This window comes from Eutrema salsugineum, unplaced genomic scaffold, assembly GCF_000478725.1.
Source record: "Eutrema salsugineum unplaced genomic scaffold, Eutsalg1_0 scaffold_9, whole genome shotgun sequence".
NCBI classification, from domain to species: Eukaryota; Viridiplantae; Streptophyta; class Magnoliopsida; order Brassicales; family Brassicaceae; genus Eutrema; species Eutrema salsugineum.
In genome coordinates, this window is record NW_006256342.1 from 1,810,896 (window position 1) to 1,832,453 (window position 21,558).

General features: G+C 36.1%; 5 protein-coding genes across 5 annotated transcripts; 3 read left to right on the forward strand and 2 right to left on the reverse strand.

Annotated features, from left to right (window-relative positions):
- Window positions 1–4,788: 4,788 nt before the first annotated feature.
- On the reverse strand, window positions 4,789–6,046 carry LOC18008600 (AT-hook motif nuclear-localized protein 29). The gene has a single exon (XM_006390124.2). The coding sequence runs from the start codon at window positions 5,780–5,782 to the stop codon at window positions 4,862–4,864; it is 921 nt and encodes a 306-aa protein (XP_006390186.1). The 5' UTR covers window positions 5,783–6,046; the 3' UTR covers window positions 4,789–4,861.
- Window positions 6,047–10,616: 4,570 nt separating this feature from the next.
- Window positions 10,617–13,268, reverse strand: LOC18008826 (3-hydroxy-3-methylglutaryl-coenzyme A reductase 1). The gene is made up of 4 exons (XM_006390126.2): window positions 12,268–13,268; window positions 11,838–12,019; window positions 11,324–11,670; window positions 10,617–11,229 (listed from the first exon to the last, which is right to left on the reverse strand). Exons 1-4 carry the CDS (start codon window positions 13,266–13,268, stop codon window positions 10,975–10,977), a joined length of 1,785 nt encoding a protein of 594 aa, XP_006390188.1. The 3' UTR covers window positions 10,617–10,974.
- A 1,231-nt stretch (window positions 13,269–14,499) lies between these two features.
- LOC18008970 lies at window positions 14,500–16,300 on the forward strand. Its single transcript, XM_024148563.1, is given in 8 exon segments — window positions 14,500–14,669; window positions 15,326–15,424; window positions 15,526–15,563; window positions 15,566–15,660; window positions 15,746–15,865; window positions 15,932–16,037; window positions 16,124–16,185; window positions 16,187–16,300. Coding segments are annotated over 8 exon segments (804 nt in total).
- A 687-nt stretch (window positions 16,301–16,987) lies between these two features.
- Window positions 16,988–18,854, forward strand: LOC18008360 (cinnamoyl-CoA reductase 2). Its single transcript, XM_006390128.2, has 6 exons — window positions 16,988–17,238; window positions 17,352–17,521; window positions 17,609–17,794; window positions 17,898–18,069; window positions 18,139–18,328; window positions 18,402–18,854. Exons 1-6 carry the CDS (start codon window positions 17,124–17,126, stop codon window positions 18,556–18,558), a joined length of 990 nt encoding a protein of 329 aa, XP_006390190.1. The 5' UTR covers window positions 16,988–17,123; the 3' UTR covers window positions 18,559–18,854.
- A 990-nt stretch (window positions 18,855–19,844) lies between these two features.
- On the forward strand, window positions 19,845–21,305 carry LOC18008760 (cinnamoyl-CoA reductase 2). The gene is made up of 6 exons (XM_006390129.2): window positions 19,845–19,959; window positions 20,078–20,247; window positions 20,338–20,523; window positions 20,638–20,809; window positions 20,886–21,075; window positions 21,149–21,305. Exons 1-6 carry the CDS (start codon window positions 19,845–19,847, stop codon window positions 21,303–21,305), a joined length of 990 nt encoding a protein of 329 aa, XP_006390191.1.
- Window positions 21,306–21,558: the final 253 nt, after the last annotated feature.

Genomic DNA, 21,558 nt, shown 5'->3' on the forward strand with positions numbered 1-21,558 from the left:
TGATGTGTTGCTTTTATAGATAAGATGTTCATATATGTAATACATGCATCTGATCTTTAGGTTATCAAATGAGAATTATTAAGGTGTTCTTATATTCTTTCACAAAGCTTCAAAATGTTTTTGTCGATGGTGAGTCACTCAACTAATCAACCAGATTAATTTCGGTCGTTTGATTTACAGGTGGTCAGTTTGAATTTTGGTTGAAGTAATGTAAGAACTAAATTAAATCTAATGTTGTTGGGTATGGTTCTGGTTTCGGAAAATGGGTCGGAAGATTATTTGGGCCGAGTTAAATGGGCTGAAAACCAGGCCTTACATGTGCCATGTTGCTTTCGTGATGATCCATAAATGTAAAAAGTATTACGGAGTTACTTAGTGAAGGAAAGTAAGAAATGTATTTTTTTTTGTTAAAGAAGTAAGTAAGAAATGTATTTACCAACACATATTGAGATTTTTTTTTTTTTAACTCAGAGTGTTGCTTTGAATTAATTGAAATACCAGGACAAGGTTCCAAAACCTAGAAAAGAGAGCAATGAAATCGAGATTTAGAAAAAACCACCAACTACGCAGAGGTTATTGGCTTTTCCGAGGCAAAAAGAGTTTTCAGCCACGAGTACATATCCCCTGCTCCGACATAAAACTGACGTCAATCTACGACTGTCACACTTCGAATTATAAGGAAATTAAATGCCGTTTTTCGCAGTCGGTGCTTCAAAATCTATTTCCTCAACAAATAGTGATCTGCATATATGTATACCGAGGAAAGAAAACTAGAAGTATTTTTTTTTTAAAAAAAAATACTACAATCAGCATTCCTACGTACTATATAGTAACATTTTTAAAACGTTTTTCTAATTTAATTTTTTTTCCTTTTGTAATATTTTATTACGTTGTATTCACCTTCTTCTGATTCCTTCTAAAAGGACATCATTTGGAGCATACAATGAGTTTGATCAACACAGTAGGTGGTCTTGATAAACTTAGATGGAGGCTGGAGTTTTTTTTCAATCTCCAAATCTCATAAACTATACTTTGGAGGAAGAGCTTGCATATGATGTTCAGCATTTTTTTCTTAATCCTGAGGTTCTTCTAACTCAATCAATAACATTCTGTAAGCAAAGGAGTTAGTACGTACCGGCTTACCCTTGGGGTTAAGGTTACCACCGGTGCTGATGATACTTAGGGTCCAATTTTTTTTTCTTAATTTATAAAAGTTTTATTTTCTTTAATATATATATATATATATACAAAATACAGTCAAATTTGACAAAATATATATATATATATATATATTTACCTCCCTAACCAAAGCTCAAAAAAAACATATGAAAGAGTCAAAAAGCATGTTATGTTAAAAAGATTTTTAAAACAAAAATAAAACAATAAAATTATTTTCGCTCAGACCTCCGACAAATTTTAAGCCGGTTCTAAGAGCATTCCAAACCTCCGAAGCATACAAACAACAACAAAAAAACAGGTGAGCTCTACTTTTTGGATTAGAAACTAAAAAAATTAACTCTTGTAGAGTTGTAGCTAACCTATCCCGCATCACAATCTAGAATAACTAAGTTTATTTTGGTATCCATACTGATTTGAACCGCAAAATGCAACCTTTACTATGTGAGAGAATTAGAAAATCAGACTAAAAATGTAAGTTCCTCGAGAGAAAGATGTCCCTTGAACTAAAGAAGTGTGAGGAGATTTGTGTGTAAACATATGAGATTTTTGATAAATTTCATTCTGGATAAAAAGTATGGTAGTAATTTAAAATATGATTTTATGATATTTTCTTATTATATATGACACCTATATAACGCTATATAACCCTGAGATTTTTGATCGAAATTTCTAGAACTTGTGTAAGAGTTTGCAGATATCATTTGTTATGCAGATAGACGTTTTCGGTAAATAACCGTAACTACAATTGCATTAGAAGAACTTAAGTCATGATTGTATCAAGCTTCATGCTTACATAGTGTAGACAACTAGTCCTAAGATCATCAAAAATTTATTTATTTTGTCCGAATCAATCCTATCATAGGCATACCTTTGCATTTATGGTTACTTATCTGCGTACGTAGACAAGACACACAAAAAGATTTCCATAGAATATATTCAATATACAAGATAAAAATCTTGATTATAATTTTTTTTAAAAATAAAATCCAATTTCTTGTTCTGGGTATTGTGTTGCTCAATTGCATGTAAGGCACATGACATGACCACATGGAAATCTTCAAAAGGTAAAGCCCCGAAAGTACAATACTCTTTAATTCTCTTTACTTGCTTTTACTTGCTTTAAGCCCTAAAAAAGCCATAATACATAATATATATATATATCTATATATATAAAGATAACTTTTTTCTCTTTCTGGTGCTGCCACCTCAGCAGCTACCTTAGCAGCCACTTATGCAATTATTTTTTTAAAAAATTTTTGCTTTCTCCGATTTCTCTAATTACGGCAAATGATGAAACACTTTAAATAAATCAAATATCACACTACCATAAACTAAAATTAAACAAATCATATGAACGACAACAATCACGGAATCACCATCAAAAGGAAATTGCATAAACAGATTTTTCGACGAAAGTGATATTTTCCAGAAGGAAAAAAACTCAACTCAGCTCAGCTTAACCATAAACGCTGGATTTTCTACCAATCCCAAAAAGGATCCATGAAATCCACGCCAAATTAGAGTCACCAATGACACACCCAAAAAACCAATTCCAAAGTTGAGAAACCGATCAGCTCCCCAATATGATGACAAATAGAGGTATATCTAAGAAATTATGGGGAGGGGTTAGACCGGCACCGATTCTTGGAAAAAAACACCGCAAGAGTGGAGGATACCGTCACTGAATCATCCAAGGAAGAAAGAGAAGGAAGATGAAAAAAATGACTCAATTAGAGACCAAAGTAATGGATATGAACAAAAGGTTGGTCCGACCAAAATTTCAATCACCCTCTTTCAAAGGAAGCACCCTCTATCATTAAACCAAAATTCCAACAATAAAATGGTTTTGCCAACATTTGAGAGAGCTACACGACTTTGTATAATCAAAATGGGATTTCATAAACATCGAACGAACAAAGAAATATAGCAGAAAAATGAGTTAATATAAAATAATACAAAAAATTAGAGACTAAAAAAAAAACTTTCACATTAACCATCCAAACCCGATTTCAATATAGACATATTGTACTTCCACTGACTCAAGGCCTTATACAAAATATACTAACGGAGAAAGTGTTTTCACAATTACAAATTAAAAAAACAAAGAAACAAATACTTCAGAAACAAAAATAAATTAATAAGAATAAACATAACACTTCCATAACATAAACAAAAAAATTATAAAAAAAACAACCCCGAATAACACCTTCTATAAGAGACATAAGTCCCCGAGATATAAAACTATAAAAAAAGGAAAAAACACGTGTATAATATAATAGAAAAGAATTATAACATAAAAACAATGGAAAAACGCTTGCGCGTAGCGCGGATCACACACTAGTATATATATATAATTTTGAATCTTTCATCTTAAATAACTGCATCCAACTTTCGTTCTCATCTTATAACAAGTAAACCCAAAACTGACCAAAATATATTCATTTAGTCCCAAAATATTAGTTGTCACTGTGTCACCACCCAAATTTAAACCTCTAAATTTACTCAATTTATTACATATACAAAAAACCTTATCCCCAGCTTGTTGGAGATATTTTACCAAAAAACTCTTTTGGACATGCATTGGTCATGTTAAAGCTTTTCGTTTCATATACAAATATACATTTGTATGAAACTTGAAAACTTAAGGGTATTGTCCTTGATATTTTCCGGACTTGATGCATTCCTCATTTTCACACATCTTGCTACTTCAAAACCCATTTGCTTATTTTGTCTCATTTTCTAATCATTTAAGGAGAAACTGATGAAACTTGGAGCCAAATGTTTTTCATGTTTTGGTTTTGGCAGGTCATGTAATGTTCTCGTGTTTTCGCCATTAATCTAGTCGTTGTAACCGTTAAAAAATCATCAGTTGTCGTATATGCTTGTATCGTATTGCTGTAACGGATAATAATTTTTTTTTTAAATGGTATCTTTTTATTATTGTAACCGCTATTTTAAAAACTTTTTCGTAAATTTTTAAATTATTATTTACTATCTTATAAATTTTAAAGCGTTACTTTCGTGATTGATGAATAAGACCAAAAAAATATATTTCTATCATTCTTATCGAAAAAATTACAAGTCCGTTGGTTAAATCATCTATAATCAAATCAAGATTCTATGCATAAACTTGCTTTGAAGTCCTTCAATATGTTCAAAGTTGTAGAAGGCTCTTTAGTTACATTCTTACATGAGTTTCGAAACACAACAAGATATACAACCTTGAGAATTTCGTATATTTGGTAACTAAATGAATGAAAAAGAACAAGATGTTCGATACGTACGTTAGTTGACATACATTGCAACATAGATTAAGGATTACCTTTCATACCTACCCAAAAGGGGTTTACACATACTAGTATGAGCCATATACATACGTGTGTGAACTCAATAACTTTTTTTTAATATACGAAGGTAAGTCATATAGTAAATGGGCTTCTAATATTTTGTTTTTGTGTGAAGTCAAGCATATAACAAATAATATAGGGTTCAGCACAGAGAAAATGTAGACGGAGAAGTATTCTAAAGACGAATTCAATCAAATATTCATATTATAGTAAACTAAATTCAAAAACAAAGTAAGCACAAATAATAAAGAAGATGTCATTATCACAAAATGATTTTTTATTTTCAAAAATTAAAATTTTTAGTTATAGCTATTTTACAAACATAGTTTTCGATTCTAAAACGGTGGTCTTGTAGCGGCTCCGGCTCCCCAACCAAGCAAATGAGGATCACCGGAAAACTGGTCATAACCACTCATATTACCTCTTAACTCTCCCTGACCGGTTCCTGACGGTGGTGATGCTGACGTGTCCGGCGGGGGACCTCCTCCTACTCCTCCTCCGACTTCTCCTGCGCCTTCTCCTCCTTCATCTTCAAGCGGAAGCCTTTCAAAAGTTGCGTTAGAGAACGATGCAGCCATTAGTATCACTGGACCCGAAGCCACAAGCGGAGCCATCACGTTTCCTCCGATCACCTGACCTTGGCCACCAGCAAGAAAGACTGACAGACCACCGGATCCCGGCGGCGCGGGCGGCGGAAGCACCGTACCAGTGAGGGAAAGAATGTCAAACCTTCCATGTAAAGTCACAACCCCTCCGGCTCCAGCTCCGGCTCCGGCTCCAATTCCACCATTATTCCCATGAGTCGTCACCGGCTGGCGAAGAACGACGTTAGCCACCGTGCCGTTACCACTGAGAACGGAGACACCTCTTCCCCTCCTGCGAGCGTAAGTGTTGACGCTCTCGACTATGTCGGCTCCAGATGAGACTTCAAGAACGTGAGATCTAAGCACGTTGGGGCTATCTCTTGTCACAATCACCGGTGGCTTCGGTTTGTTTTTAGATCCCGGAGGACGTCCACGTGGACGCTTCCCGGGAGTTGAGCCAGAGGTAACCGGGTCGGAATCGGGTCGACCCGGATCCTTGTTGGAGTCGGATTCATCATCTGACTGAGGCTGAGGCTGGAGTTGAAGATGAGGATGAGGCTGAGGCTGAGGCTGAGGCTGAGGCTGTGGTTGAAGCTGGTGGTGAAGCTCAGGCCTAAAGAGGTTGTGGAAGTATCTAGAAGCTCCTCCGGATTGATCGTAGCCACCGTCCATCACCGCCGCATCTACTGGTTCTTGTTCTTGTGGCTCATATATAATGATATTGTGAGAGTGAAGATTTCTTCATATAGGAGGTGAGATCCAGTGGAGAAGTCAAATTTCAGGGAGTGAGGAGCCAATAGCTTGAGTTGATCGGTTACACAAACCGACAAAAACAGAGCAAAGAGACACAAATCAAAAGGGTGCTACTTGTGTGTTAAACCCTAACTCGCTTTAGGGCAAGAGAGGAGCAGATTCTTCACTCGACACGGCGTCGTATTAAGTGATGTGAAATAGAAAATTTTGAGAAGCTTCAAATAATTTTATGTGATAGAGTGAGTGTCTCTGCAATACTTTTGTTGAACGATGAAAGCCAAAAAAAAGAAGAAGAAGCAATTGACACCGAGAATTTAGCTGAAAAATCATTCCTTTCACATTAAAATTTAAATCTAATATGAATAGTGCCATCCTTAAAAAGAAAATGAATATAGTGGCATATTATATACTATATATAAGCATAAGTATGGCATAATTGCATATTAATTGGGCTAGTGGTTCTTATTTGTTGAGGAGTTTTGCTGTTAATAGAGACTAATTTTTATTTTCGTTTTTTTTTGCTAGTATATAGCTTCAGAAAATTCCTTTCAGACAGCAAATTTAAAAGAGAAAATAATCTAAGAAAAATGTTGCCATTTAAAAGACGAAGATCATATATATGAACAGAATATTGAAAAAGCAACCTTATAGAGTTAAAACATATTTACCAAGTAGTTAGGAATTAACGAAGTGGTTTTAAAAATATTCTGAAGCGCTAATCCAATTTACGTTTTAAACACTAACTCAGGCATAAAAAAAATTATGAATCAAAGGCTCAGAAATGGTTGAAATTAACAAAACAAAGAAAAATTAAATTGAAATTTAAGGATTAGCGCTGAATCCAACCGATCGCCTTGAGGCGTGTGCATGCAACGCCTTTGATGTTCAATATCATCTACCGAAACCAAAACTACATCTATCAAAATATAGTTCTGGTCTCTGTACAGTAGATTGTGAGCTATATTTAGAATTAATAAGTGAAAAGAAAAAAACGTTTCGTTCTTTCAACTGATATGAATCACATTTAGTAAAATATAGTTATGCATAATTGCTTTTCAACGTTTCAGGATATATACTTATAATTGTTTAACTGTACTTTGTTGACTTATTAGGAAGATTTCATACTAATTTGCACGCATATTCCCTCTTCTATGCTGCTACTCAATCTTGGTGGTGCCAAGCTTACTGAAGAAACTGATTTCTTTCACAAAAGTTTCCCACTTGTTTTAAAGGTATAATTATATATCCACTTTTACTGCAATAGAAGGAGGGGGACGCGGGCATAACTAGAATAATTTATGGCTTAATAGCTAAGAACGAATAACTAATTATCTAGTTTCTTAATACTAAATGAATAGCATATTAAAACTTTCTGTCATAAATGATTAATAATATATACGTGCATATCTTAAAGCATTTGTGTGCACATGCAACACATTAACATACTCTATGAAAAAAACCCTGTTACTTAGTACTTTATATTCGCGAATCGATCTAAATTACTATGCAAAATAGTATTAGATCAAACGAACAAACAGAATTAATTTTGGTATCTAACATAATACTTTAATATACATCTAACACTATTTTCGTAACCTAAAATCGAAAATTGAAGACTATCTGGAAATTGGACCAAACATAATTACAATATCTTTTTTTTTGAACATCCTCATAATTACAATATCTATTAATGAAATTCTAAAAGAAAAACATAAAAGAGACGATAATCACACTGAAAATCGAAACTTGATAATAAAAATAATAATAACCGAGGTGAAATTACTTGTTTATACGTGGTGTTAGCCAATATCAACATAGATTTAAAGTCTAGTTTGTAAACTGAAAAATAAGAAACGAGGAGGGAAAACTAGGTAAGTGATGGTTTTGAGAGGAGTAGAAACAGAACTGTGGTTATACTTGTACACATCTAAATAGATTTTAACCATATAGCCAAATTCTCAAATTCTCTATTAGTTTATTAGGATACTATTAGTTTGATTATAGAATATTAGAACTTATAATGGAATGACGCATTAAATTTCTCAAAGGTATTGGCTACTTGTAGAAACGAAATGTGAATGTTGAGAAAAAAAATGATAAATTTTAAACTAGTAAGTAACGATGATGGCACATCAATTTGTGGAAAGCAAATGAGGCTCTCGATCACAATTCACAGCCGTTCATTAACATGACCGGAGCAATCGGACAGCTTGTGGTGTGGGGATGCAATCACACAGTCAGCTTGATCCACACGTGCACGGAGCAAAATCACGTGCGGTCAACATGTCAGAGCAGAAGCTGAGCTGTGTTACAACGTGGAGGTTTCTCTCGATCCATCTTACTACGCACATCTATTAAATATATACCTCGAGTCACGTTTTTTTTTTTATTTTATAAAAACTATTTTATCGAATTCGATATTTCGACCCTTGAACATTTAATTGCTTTCTGTTCTAAATAAAACTTCTTAAAGAAAAAAAAATGAAAAGATGCACTTAAATGATTGCATGTTTATAACATGATTATCTTACCCCCAAAAATTGTTTATAACATGATGCACGACATAGGATGCATTTTTTATTGCTATAGGACAAACACGAATTGAGTTTGAAGCCACAATACTGGTCAAAAATCTCCTAAACTGCAATAAATGATATATTATTTAACGCTACATACTTGCTTTCAAAAAGTGACATTCAGTTTTTTTATAAAAAAAAATTAGTGAGTGGTGTGCATAGTTTCCTACAAAACTATCATATCAAGTTAGGAACTGGAGTTGAACATTTGTGACAACATCATCTATACAAATATATTGTATTTAATTGTACATTTGAAACCAAACATGTGACATCCGAATGGATCGAATCTAGCTATTCAGTCTTCGTTGGACCTCATCTTGCATAATGCATTGCATCTATTATCGGCAATTAGAAAAGTACTAGGAATTTATTTAATACCCAATTACCCATACAAAATTGAATTCTTTTCCATATTGTCCTCGTGGCATATATCGACTGAATCGATTTTTGTTCTTTATTAATTGATCGGAGCCAATTGGGGGGATGAATCCAAAGCTTGGAGTGTATCAGTTTCACAGCTTATAAAATATATGCTTAGTAAATATTATATGGCTTTCAAAAAGAAAGTTATAGGGCTAAATTGATAAAGTAGTTCACTAATGTAATTATTTTCCATCAATCCAATGAAGCGATAGTACAATAACAAGGTAATAAACAAAAAAGGTAGTAAAAATGATCTTGACTAAGGATATAACTTTTGGAAAAGCAGATAGTAAAACAAGAAGATTACGGGAGAACATTTTTGACAATACACTTTCTCATTTCCATATAACTTTGCCGACTTGTGATCTGCCGCCACTAACCCAGTAACCCCATCCACCAATTATCATGTCTTTCTCATTATTATATAGTAGCTTTAATGCCAAAAAAGGTAACAAAACCAAAACTAAAGTCCATTCACATTTTAGTGCTTTTTCCAAAGGTCTTATATATGCGCATATCTTTGTTTTTTGATTTTTTTTTTTTGCCAAAATCAGTCAGATTTGAACAACAACCATGAAAGATGAAGTACACTGAAAAAAAAAAGGCATTGAATAGTGAACACAAAAATATAAATAGTTGAGATATTTAGTTTACCGGTATTCAGTATTCTTTCAATGAATTAACCTCATATGCCAATTATTACAAATAGTTGAATTTTTTTCCTAATTAAAATAAAAAAACGAACCGACTCATATTAGGTTAGTTGTTAGTAATTCTGCATAATGGAGAAAAAATAAACTCTTGTTCTACACTCTACTATAGATTCATCATTCATGAGTTAGTCTATGTTTAGGTTCAGAGCTCCTTTCGAAAAGAAGTAACATGCATCTACAAACTTCGATTTAGTATTTTTACATGGAGGAGAAGGATGAGCACAAATTACCAAATTGGCTCGAGCGAAAAATCATACATAGAGTCCCACATGCTCACCTAACCATTGTGGACTTTGTGAGTATGTCGAGGACTTGGGCCAAGTAAGAGAACCACTGCAGTCGTCTACCTGAACACGATGACGTGGCGAAAAATCGAGAGTCGTGAACGAAACAACATATTCGGCCCATGAAATCTGAAATCTCTATACCATGTGTAAGAGTGGCCCAATAACAAATGCCCTTCAGTTTCAATTTTTGATTTTTGCAGGCCCTTCAGTCTCAGACTCTCAATTTCATTATACGACTTTTGAATACTAATGATGGTCGACAAAAAATGATGTATATTTGAAACAAATCTAAAATTCAAAAACCAAACTATAGTTTTATTGAAAACTGTCAATCTCCAATATCAAATAAAGAGCCACACCAAAAGAAAAATGATACCCAATCGTAATTGAGTTTCGAGTGAGACCTCATGGCCGTGTAGAAAACTCTTCTTGTTCAAATTCAAGACCTATAGATAAAATATATATAATCTGAATACTAATGATGGAAGATAATATAAAAGCTATTGATCATTTGAGATAGTGGACCAAAAAGAAACTCTTTCTTTGTTCATTTTAAAAGGAGTGCTACAGGTAAGTGTCGACCCAAAGATGGGGAATATTATATAGGTGGAGTCTTCTGGAGGAAAGAAGATCCGTATCTTACCACTCGAGAGAGATGTCCCAACACACACGGAAAATTTTATATTTTTATATATATAGATATATTTATTAGATAAATGAAGAAACAAAAAATTCTCAGAGAGTGCACTCATTCATGTTCCCAAACGCAACTTCATAGATTTTTATCATATAGACACCACTTCCTAACAAACAAGACAAAGCTTTAGACAAGATCGAAGAGAACACGAATTATCCATGAGAGAGAGAAAGAGGAAAGAGGAAGAATCGAAAATCCCAAATCTCTCTCTCACCCTTAATCCCCAAAAAAAAAAGATTTAAGTCAAACAAAAACAAAAAATATAAGTTTTTATTGAACAAAAGAAAGGCAATGCACATGGCCTAATCTGTCCACCAGAGAGACTGTTGAGTGAATGAGTTGTAAAAGCCTGCCTTCTTTGGATTCTTGTCCTTCTTTGAGTTTTGGGCCAGAGAGATGATTCAGATTCAGATCATGTTGTTGTCGCTGTCGTTGCTCCAGAGATGTCTCGGCTGGATCTATTGTATTTCATGTGACTCCTCACAAGTTGTCCAGCTGCTATTGCTGACATTAGAGATAACTCTCCGGCCAAAACTGCTCCCGCCACTATCGTCGCTAGCCTCCTCGAGTTCATCCCCGGTGACTCTGTGCTCGCTCCTTTCACTCCGAGCAGGTTCAAACACGCTGATTGAGACGCAAGCTGTGTTCCTCCTCCCACTGTCCCCACCTGAAAATCCAAAATGTTCAAGTCTCTAAAATCCCAAAAAAAAAAACTTCAAAGTGGTCGAGCTTTAGACTTCGAGAGAGATTTGATCAATTACCTCAATAGATGGCATAGTGACAGAGATATGGATATCTTTCCCGTCGTTAATGGCTTCCATCATTGTGATGCATTGAGAGCTCTCCACGTTTTGAGCTGGATCTTGGCCAGTGGCTATGAATACAGCGGAGACTATGTTGCTGGCGTGAGCGTTGAATCCACCTAGAGAGCCTGCAACAGCAGAGCCCGTGAGGTTCTTGAGCATATTGAGCTCGACCAAAGCAGCCACGCTCGTTTTCAAGACCTTGTTCACGATTTCTCCTCTGATTACTGCCTCGCATACAACTGATTTGCCACGTCCCTCGATCCAGTTCACAGCAGCAGGTTTCTTGTCCGAACAGTAGTTACCTAAACAATTAAGATTAAAAAAAAGGTGAATACAAGAAAATAAGAAAGGGGAATTTCACAAGATACCAATAAATCTAGCGTCTTTAAGTCTCAAGAGGTTGTCACTAAGCTAAAAGGAAGGGTTTTTAAATCAAATCAGTCACAAGAAAAGAAGAAAAGGAACTCACCAGAGATTCCGATCACATCCATGTCGGGGAAATCATCGGTGAGGAACTCGAGAACATTCTGTACACCTTTGGATACCATATTCATCCCCATGGCATCACCAGTGCTACAACTGAACCTTACGTAAGCATTCTTCCCGGCGAGTGTGCACATAACACTTTGCAGCCTTGCGAATCTACTTGACCTGCATCCAAAAAACCACTTCTTCGTCAGTGGATCCCCTTTTTTAGAAAAAAATTTCAATCTTGAAATCAAATCAATCCGCAAACAGTTTCAACGCAATTTTCAACATCAAAATTTCTTTCAAAAGCTTCATGTTATATCTAAGAAGAATGGAACAAGTCTCATCACTGGGAAAACATCTAAAATTCATTCATACCAAGATAACATCCTGCAAACGCATTAAAAGTCAATCAAATCAAAATTATGAACCTGTTGAAAACGACGGCCAAAGTGTCGAAGTTCTCTGGACTCTCCAAGAAGAACTTAAGCTCCGCGGCTCGTCTTGCCGACGCAAACCGGACCACGGGTGCTCGGGTCATACCGTCCTTGAGAACCGTACTGGTTGCTCCGCCGGAGATGTACATGGCCTTGCATCCTCTGTTGGTGCTAGCGACCAAACATCCTTCGGTTGTAGCCATAGGAACCGAGTACTCAAAACCATCGAGCAACAATGGTCCAGCGATCCCCACCGGAATCTGCACGTACCCTACAGGCATCTCGCAGCATTGCCCCAATATCGATTCGTAATCAAATCCATCCAACGGTAATCCTTCAATCGATTTCCCCGTAATCCTCTGCAGAGCCTCCCGCCGGATCGACGCCGCTCTCTTGCAATCGCCGAGACGAGATTCGAGCGAGTAGGATGGGATCGCGCCGTCGAGTACCGATTTCACAATCTCTTCGTCTTCCTCGGGAAGCGATTCGGTGACGATAGGGTCCGGATTGGATAATTTAGCAACGGAAACGACAGGCGGAGGAGGAGAGCAAGTGACAAGACGGTGGTCGTCGTTGATTAGGAAATTCGTATCGGCATCGTTGGAGTCGGCGAGATCCCAGGCGTCACCGGAGGCGCGTGAGATGAATGATTGAACGAAATCGATGCCGAAAAACCCTAGGAGATAGATAAAAGAGGCGATGAGAGCGACAAGAGCGCCGAGCTCGGTGATGGTGACGACGTGGAGAGGCGTGTTGTAACGGATCTTGTCACGCCACCGGTGGAGGAGATAATAAGCGACGGAGAAGAAGAGCGTGAAGAAGACGGCGTTGGTGAGGTAGAGAGGAAGAGGGAGCGCATCGGAGGCTTTTGGGGGAGGAGCAATCGTGGTTCTGCGGCGATGATCGTCGGAGGAGGAAGGAGAGCGATCCTTTTGAAACCGGTAGGAACCGTCGGGGTTAACCGGCGGTTTAGGAGGCCTCCGTCGGATATCCATTGGGGAGGAATATCCAGCGAGAGGGAGGAAAATGGTGAGGTGGCGTGATAAGTGTGGGGAGGGAGAGAAAAACAAAAGGTTTTGCAGAGAGAGAGAGATAGATTTATTTGCCACTTTTATAGGCGTCCAACGCGCTTTTCTGTTTCGGACCACCAGAAGAAGATTCATCAATTTTTTTTTTTACTTCAATTTTTTTTTGTTGCAAATTTTACATTTTTCCTTATTCGTCTATTATTAGGCTTTTTCACGTTATTTTTTCCTACTCATGATGAATCAAATTCGTTGTTATACGAGGGGACTTAACTGGCTGGTATTATCACAAATGTGTAGAGAAATTACTCAATCGTGAAACAGCTGAGTCCATAGATTAAGAATAAATATTTAAGCTGAAAATTTTGATTTCTTTGTATTTTGTCAACAAACTTAAAATTTTCTTTTGAACACGAAAAGCTTATATATAGTAGCAGGAATATAAGAAAATTTAAATGACAGCAGCAGAGTCAGACACGAGAAAATTCTAAGAACATAAAATAAGGATATAGATGACTAGATATATTAAATTAAGTGTGTTTCGTACTAAACAGTGGAAGTCACATTGTCACGTTCTGGATCTTGGACCTTCTTACTTGAAGTAAGCCGACAAATTAAACCAACCCCCTAAGTAAATAAATACCGGTTGGTAGTCCTTGATTTGCTTCAATATAGATTTTAGATTTTTCAGATTCGTTGGCACAAACGTACAAATCCTTTCTTGTTTTAATATATATATAAAAAAAGAGAATAAAAAGGAGAATTACGAATTTACAACAACCTAACTAGAGGGTAAAGCTTTTTGTGGAAAACATAAAATTAAGGAAAGTTGGAAATTGAGAAGAGAAATTCGCGCAAATCCATGGTTATGTCGATGAGCTTCATTCTTTCAATAAATTTAGATAAAACGAAAACAAAAATAGCAATATTATCAATTTTATATTTCTCTCTTTATAACAAACACTTCTGATCAAACAACACTCTTCTCTTCCGTACTTTATTTTCAATGCAATAAATCTCAACTCACATGCTGGTCACGACATCAACATCGGTGAGTACGATGTGAACCGATGTATTGGAGATGTGTTGTTCTTTTTTTTTTTTTTTTTGTGCAACCGAGATGTGTTGTTCATTTTTAGATATACGGCGGACTAAATTAGAAGCAGCTCCTCCGTGGTGTAATTAGAGGTCTTCGTTGTTTATGCTTACTTTCGAAAATGCTTCGAAGTTCGGAAGTCGGAACGTCGGAGGAATCTTAGTGCCGGCGGTTTCTAAAGTGCCGGTGAACGGTGATTCTCGGTTAGGCGGTAAAGAAGACAAAGTGATACCACGTGTTTCATTGCTCATGCAGAGACGTGGTCGGCTATTATGGTTTCATCTTTTGTTTTCTTAGTTAAAATTTAAAAAGTTTGGCTTCTCTTGTTTAATATCTTACGGCTTTTTAATGTTTATAGTTTTATTAAAAAAAAAACATTTTATATATGGGGATTGTTTTGCTGGCAAAAAAAATATATATGGGGATTGTCTGCATCTAACTGTTGTATTAGTCGGATATTTTTCGCTGAGATTTACCTCTCATGATAACAGTAACATCTTTGATCGGTTAAATGGAATATATTGGATTAATTATGTAATTCTTTGTTACGTGAGTAGTCTAACTCTTATTTAGGAGTTTTATTTACTTCTTTTGTGAAGTTTAGATACCCTTTAGTGGGTGTTGACGTGTTGTATTTCTCATATGAGATGGTACGGACTCTCTCTATCTGTTTCTTACTGATTTTTGGGCTAATTTGCGACTATCTTACGTGTGTCAAATGTGGTCCTCTTTTGTCCAGAAGAATGTCTTCTTTTACGTAATTAGAGACATTTCAAGTTACTGGAAATCAGAATATTGCCATTTTAGTGATCTCTGATCTGTAAAACTATTCCAAAGAATTTGTTCTGTATCTTAAATTTGGGTTTGAAAATAATTGTCCATGTTAGCCGAAATCAACTGTTTCGCTTACTTGGGGATCCTACGATTTCAGGGTTTATAAGCTTGGAATCGGACAAGAGTCACTGTATTACTTACTGTTATGTCTTGTAGTCTTGGTAAATGGCTTGCCTTGTCTCGGCCACAAGAGCATGTTAGTGTTCTTGAAACTTCTCAATCTTTCATTTTTCACACTTGTTTCCACAGCCTAAGACTAACTTATGTGTTAATTATTACCACTTGATTTGTTGTTAGGTTTGATGTGAAAGCTTTTTATGTTGGGAAGGAACTGTGGAAACTTTGCCATTGCAATCAGGTTCTCGAGCTTACAAGTTAGAAGGACTTAAATCGAATTCTTGGTATGAAGTGAAGATATCATACCCTGCTTCTGTATGTAAAGCCTCCTTCTTTTTCTTTCTTTTTATCGACTTTCTTTGAATTGAATAGAAATCTGATATAGCTTTCGTTTTAATAGATACCTGTTCAATTTTCGCTGAAACTACTAAAGAACGGTGAAATGGAGTTGAAACTAAACCATATGAGGAGATTACTAAACACTGAGAAGTTGATCTTCAAAGCGGAAACACACCAAGAGGTTAAGTTATTTAAGTATAGCTTATGTTGATTCTTTCAACTTGAAAGAAAGAATTGTGAGCCTGAGATTTTTCTGTTTCAGGGTGCATTGTATGTTTTGGTGACCGCTGAACCTGAGGGGATCATGGCAATACCAAATTCCGAAGAAAGATCTTTCATCATCTACAACATAGGCAAGCTTACATTATCAGTCCATGTACCATGACTCTTTGCATCTCCGTGCCCTCTTCATAATCTAAAACTCTTGGTACCAAAACAGTTTGTGTAGAACAACTCATGAGCATACCTAACTCAAGCTGGTGAATGGTTATATTAGTAGTTTTTTTGTCTTGTGGTGGCATTCCTAGCTCCTTGGTTTCTACCGTCTTCTCTTCTTATAAAGAATCAAGCTACACGTTCTTTGCATCGCAGCCACAGAAAGGATCCATATGTCTAATCATCATTTTTCATCATCTCTAATGTTCTTTTGCTATGTTGTTTTTTTCTGTTAGGTTCAGGAGATTTCCGGTTTTACTACAAACTGACAAAGCTCTAGGTATCTAAATCCTCCTTATTTTGGATTCATTTTAATCAGTTTTTGTTGTGCTATAGACTGACAAAGCTTTAGGTTTCCATTTCCCTCATTTACTCCATTTACTCTTAATCAGTTATTAAACAATCCAAAATTGTCTTCTTCCCTTTACTCTGGAGACTTTTCTGCCCAAATAGTGTGAGAGAGAAAAGGTAAGCAGAGATCCACACTGCTAAAAGAATGTAATTTTCTGAGAAAGAGGTCAAATTTGGCTGTGGACTATGTGCTTGATAAAATGCAAAGTTTCTTTTTCCCTTTAGATGTTTCTTGAATAAAGTAAAAGTCGCATGTGAAAATGACTTAATGATGAGAAAGATAATATCAAATTAAGCTATGACTTTGGAAATGTGGATGATAAAATTCAAAGTCTTCTTTTCCCCTTTGTATTTTTCTTAACTAAAGAAAAAGCCACATGCAAAAAATGTTTTCCCCTCTCAGATATCTCCATTTTACTAAAATTGATATACAAAAACTTATTTCATTTTGAAAATTTCAATGTTTATAGATCTGAACCGCAATCTTTATCCTCCTTATAATTATAGGCTACTTAATTTAAAGATGCTACTTCAGGTAAAGATGATGAGTTTGGTAAAGTCAGATTTGACTTGTGTATAAATACTTGTGAACCAGTTTCCTCTTTCGTTCAATCCAAAGAGCATTCTAAAAGTTGATAAAGAGAGCGACGTCAATGGCCGAAAAGCAGAGGGTCTGTGTTACTGGTTCAGGAGGATATATTGCTTCCTGGCTCGTCAAGCCTCTTCTCTCCCGTGGCTACACTGTCCATGGAACCGTTCGAGATCCTTGTAAGTGGGAAGAAACCCAAAAATCTCATCTTTTTTGTCTTTTTGTTTTACTTTGAAAACTTTTGAATATTCTCTGTTTCTTGATGTGACATGCATTGATTGATTGTTCTTAGATGATGAAAAGAACGATCATTTGAAGAAATTGGATAATGCTGCAAAGAATCTGAAACTTTTCAAGGCAGATTTGTTTGATTACGAAGGCCTTTCTTCAGCCATTTCTGGTTGCTCTGGCGTTTTCCATATTGCTTGTCCTGTGCCTTATGAAGGAGTTCCTCTTACAGAAGCAAGTGCTTAAATTTTTCGTCTTCTTTTCTTTTGTTTCTCTCTTGAATCATTAAAAAAACAATGACTTTGAATGCAAAACATTCAGGAAGAACTGGTGAAACCGGCTCTCACTGGCACCAAAAACGTTCTAGAAGCATGCACAGAAGCTAAAGTGAAGAAAGTTGTGGTTGTATCATCAATTTCTGCAGTTGTTTACAACCCAAAATGGCCTAAAGATGTTGCTATGGACGAGGAATCTTGGTCAGATACTCAATTACTTCACTCACTTGAGGTATTGTTATCTATGTTTAGTCAGATGAATCTGTTTTTATTATATAAACCAAATACGGTTAAAGATTTGTGCTTTTCCCTGGTGCGAAATCTGAGGATCTCAGGGTTATTGGCCTTATTACTTTCTTGCCAAAACATTAATGGAACGTGAAGCTATAGAGTGGAGCAAGAAAAGCTTAGCTGATGTTGTTACGGTCTTGCCCTCTGTCACGGTAGGCCCTAGGCTCCAATCAACGCTTAACTCTAGTAGCTTGGGGCTTCTCAATTTTATAAAAGGTGAATGATGTTCTCTAGTTACATATCTTGGTTTAGTGCTTGAAAGTTTGATGAACTGGTGTGTCTCAGGAGGTACAAAGTCCTTGTTGAGCGACCAACTGTATCTTGTGGATGTGCGCGATGTGGCGGACGCGCTTTTGTTGGTGTATGAAAATCCAGGAGCAAAAGGAAGATATATATGTAATTCTCATTCACTTTACAACACTTCTCTTGTGGAGAAGCTGAAGAATATGTATCCTAACCGCAACTTTCCTGAAAGGTTAGAGTAGAAAACCGGTTTCTTTCAAACGTTGAGATTCCGGTCTGATCTGATCAAACGTTATAATGCGCAGTTTCACTGAGTTAAAAGAGAAGGGGGAGAATGGAGAGATGCTTCGGCTAAGTTCAGAGAAGTTACAGAATTTGGGGTGGAAGATTAGGCCATTAGAGGAAACCATTAATGATTCTGTTGTGAGCTTCGAAGTTGCTGGTGATCTTCCAAAGCCATAGCTATTAGCTAACGCACGATGAACGAAGAGAGGCTTCTTCAGTTGTTATTATTACTTTTGAAACAAAATGATCCCATGAAATGAAAATGGTCTTTTGAGAAATGAAAAAGTATTTGTTTTTAGTGAATTTAAATTCACTAGCCTGTGAAATGTTATTCCATGTTACGGGTATAGTCTCACTTTTATTTACTTTTTTTTGTGAGGTGCTGTGTACTCTTTAGCCGGTGTTGTAATCCTCGTATGAGGTGGTTGTAACTTGTAAACTCCTTTAATGGATTAATTCTCTAATAAAGTAACATTGGTCGAAAAGGAAAAAGAAGAATCGCGTTTTCCGGCCGGCAAAAAAAATAGCGTTTACCAACGCCGTCATTCTTTGTAAAAAACAAAAAAAAAATCACAGAAGAGATTCTTCTTCTATTTCTGTAAATTCGATATATCATTCGAGGCATGTCTATAATGTTCTTTTGCTCAAGTTTGCTCTTACTGGTAGGTTCAGGAGAAATCTCCATTTTTATTACAAACTGACAAAGTTCTAGGTATCTAAAATTGTGCTATAGACTGACAAAAGCTCTATGTTTCCATTTTCCTCATTTATTTACTCTGATACAGTTATTGTACAAACCAAGATTGTCTTCTTCTTATTCTGTTTCTTTAACATTTGGAGACTTCTCTGACCAATAGTGTGAGAGAAAATGTAAGCAGAGATCCACACTGCAAAAAGAGGTCAAATTTGGGTGTGGACTCTGTGCATGACAAAATGCAAAGTCTTTTTTCCCTTTAGATTTTTGTTAAATAAAGTAATAGTTGCCTTTGAGAATGACTGTGAATTATGAGAAATATATCAAATTAGGCTATGACTTGGAATATGTGCATGGATGGTAAAATTCACACTCTTTTTCTCCCCTTTGTCGTTTTCTTAACTTAAAGAAAATGCCACATGCAGAACATGTTTTCCACTCTTCAGATATTTGATTTTCAAGATTCTCTCATTTGTTAAAAATATCGATGAATTAATAGCTAAAAAAATATACAAACTTAAGAAATGCTTAACAAATTTTTAATTTTACTATTTTTAATAAAGTTATACTTTTGATGCAAAAATTATATTTCATTTGAATATGAACTGCAATCTTTATCCTCCTTAATTCCCTCATAGTGACGCTACTTCAGGTAAAGATGATGAGTTTGATAAAGTCAGATATCACTTGTATACAAATACCTGTGAACCAATTTCCTGTTTCTTTCACTCCAAAGAGCATCTTAAAATTTGCTAAGAGAGCGACGTCAATGGCGGAAAAGCAGAGGGTCTGTGTTACTGGTTCAGGAGGATGTATCGCTTCATGGCTCGTAAAGTCTCTTCTCTCCCATGGCTACACTGTCCATGGAACCGTTCGAGATCCTTGTAAGTGGGAAGAAACCCAAAAATCTCATCTTTCTTTTTCTTTCCTTTTGGTTTACTTTGGAAACTTGTAAATATTCTCTGTTTCTTGATATGACATGCATTGATTGATTGTTCACAGGTGATATAAAGAACGACCATTTGAAGAAATTGGATAACGCTGCAAAGAATCTGAAACTTTTCAAGGCAGATTTGTTTGATTACAAAGGTCTTTCTTCAGCCATTTCTGGCTGCTCTGGCGTTTTTCATGTTGCTTGTCCTGTGCCTTCTGAAGGAGTTCTTCTCACAGAAGTAAGTGGTTAAATTTTTCGTCTTCTTTTCTTTTGTTTCTCTCTCTTGAATCATTAAAAACAAAACCGGCTCTGAATGTAAAACATTCAGGAAGAACTGATGAGATCAGCTCTCACTGGCACCAAAAAAGTTCTAGAAGCATGCACAGAAGCTAAAGTGAAGAAAGTTGTGGTTGTATCATCACTTGCTGCAGTGTTTTACAACCCAAAGTGGCCTAAAGATGTTGCTATGGACGAGGATTGTTGGTCAGACACTCAATACCTTCACTCACTTGAGGTATTGTTATCTTTGTTTAATTGTTTGGTCAGATGAATCTGTTTATATAAAGTATATAAACCAAAGATGGTAAAAGATTTGTGCTTTCCGTGATGCAACATCTGAGGATCTCAGGGTTATTGGCCTTATTACGTTCTTGCCAAAACATTAATGGAACGTGAAGCTCTAGAGTGGAGCAAGAAAAGCTTAGCTGATGTTGTTACGGTCCTGCCCTCTGTCACGGTAGGCCCTAGGCTCCAATCAACGCTTAACTCTAGTAGCTTGGGGCTTCTCCAATTTATAAAAGGTGAATGATGTTCTCTAGTTACATATCTTGGTTAACTGATTTACCCGTGAAAGTTTGATGACTTGGTGTGTCTCAGGAGGTATAAAGTCCTTGTTGAGCGAGAAACTGTATCTTGTGGATGTGCGTGATGTGGCGGACGCGCTTTTGTTGGTATATGAAAATCCAGGAGCAAAAGGAAGATACATATGCAATTCTCATTCACTTTACAACACTTCTCTTGTGGAGAAGCTGAAGAATATGTATCCTAACCGCAACTTTCCCGAAAGGTACGAGTAGAAAACCGGTTTCTTTCAAACGTTGAGATTCCGGTCTGATCTGATCAAACGTTATAATGCGCAGCTTCATTGAGATAAAAGAGAAGGGGGAGAATGGAGAGATGCTTCGGCTAAGTTCAGAGAAGTTACAGAATTTGGGGTGGAAGTTTAGGCCATTAGAAGAAACCATTGATGATTCTGTTGTGAGCTTTGAAGTTGCTGGTGAGCTTCCAAAGCTATAGCTAACTCACGATGATGAAGGAAGAGAGGCTTCTTCACTTGTTATTATTACTTATGAAATAATAAAGTGATCCCATGAAAATGGTGTTTGGTATAATCAAAAAAAAGAAAAAAATAATCACTTTCACTTACTGTATATGAATAATTTTGTTTGTTGAATCGACACTGTATATGAATAATTTGATAAAACATTACAGATTATCACGGTTTCTTTATCTCAAAACATTTTGGTTTTTAGTGGATTTGACTCCAACC

Bases quoted from the DNA above. Each gene is read 5' to 3' on its own strand.
- LOC18008600 (XM_006390124.2), bottom strand. From the start codon at position 5,782: ATGGACGGTGGCTACGATCAATCCGGAGGAGCTTCTAGATACTTCCAC.
- LOC18008826 (XM_006390126.2), bottom strand. From the start codon at position 13,268: ATGGATATCCGACGGAGGCCTCCTAAACCGCCGGTTAACCCCGACGGT. The intron at 12,020-12,267 runs GTTCATAATTTT...TTTTGGATGCAG, and splicing joins TTGGCCGTCGTTTTCAACAG to GTCAAGTAGATTCGCAAGGC. The intron at 11,671-11,837 runs GTGAGTTCCTTT...TTAATTGTTTAG, and splicing joins GGATGTGATCGGAATCTCTG to GTAACTACTGTTCGGACAAG.
- LOC18008360 (XM_006390128.2), top strand. From the start codon at position 17,124: ATGGCCGAAAAGCAGAGGGTCTGTGTTACTGGTTCAGGAGGATATATT. The intron at 17,522-17,608 runs GCAAGTGCTTAA...CAAAACATTCAG, and splicing joins AAGGAGTTCCTCTTACAGAA to GAAGAACTGGTGAAACCGGC. The intron at 17,795-17,897 runs GTATTGTTATCT...TGAGGATCTCAG, and splicing joins AATTACTTCACTCACTTGAG to GGTTATTGGCCTTATTACTT.
- LOC18008760 (XM_006390129.2), top strand. From the start codon at position 19,845: ATGGCGGAAAAGCAGAGGGTCTGTGTTACTGGTTCAGGAGGATGTATC. The intron at 20,524-20,637 runs GTATTGTTATCT...TGAGGATCTCAG, and splicing joins AATACCTTCACTCACTTGAG to GGTTATTGGCCTTATTACGT. The intron at 20,810-20,885 runs GTGAATGATGTT...GGTGTGTCTCAG, and splicing joins GCTTCTCCAATTTATAAAAG to GAGGTATAAAGTCCTTGTTG.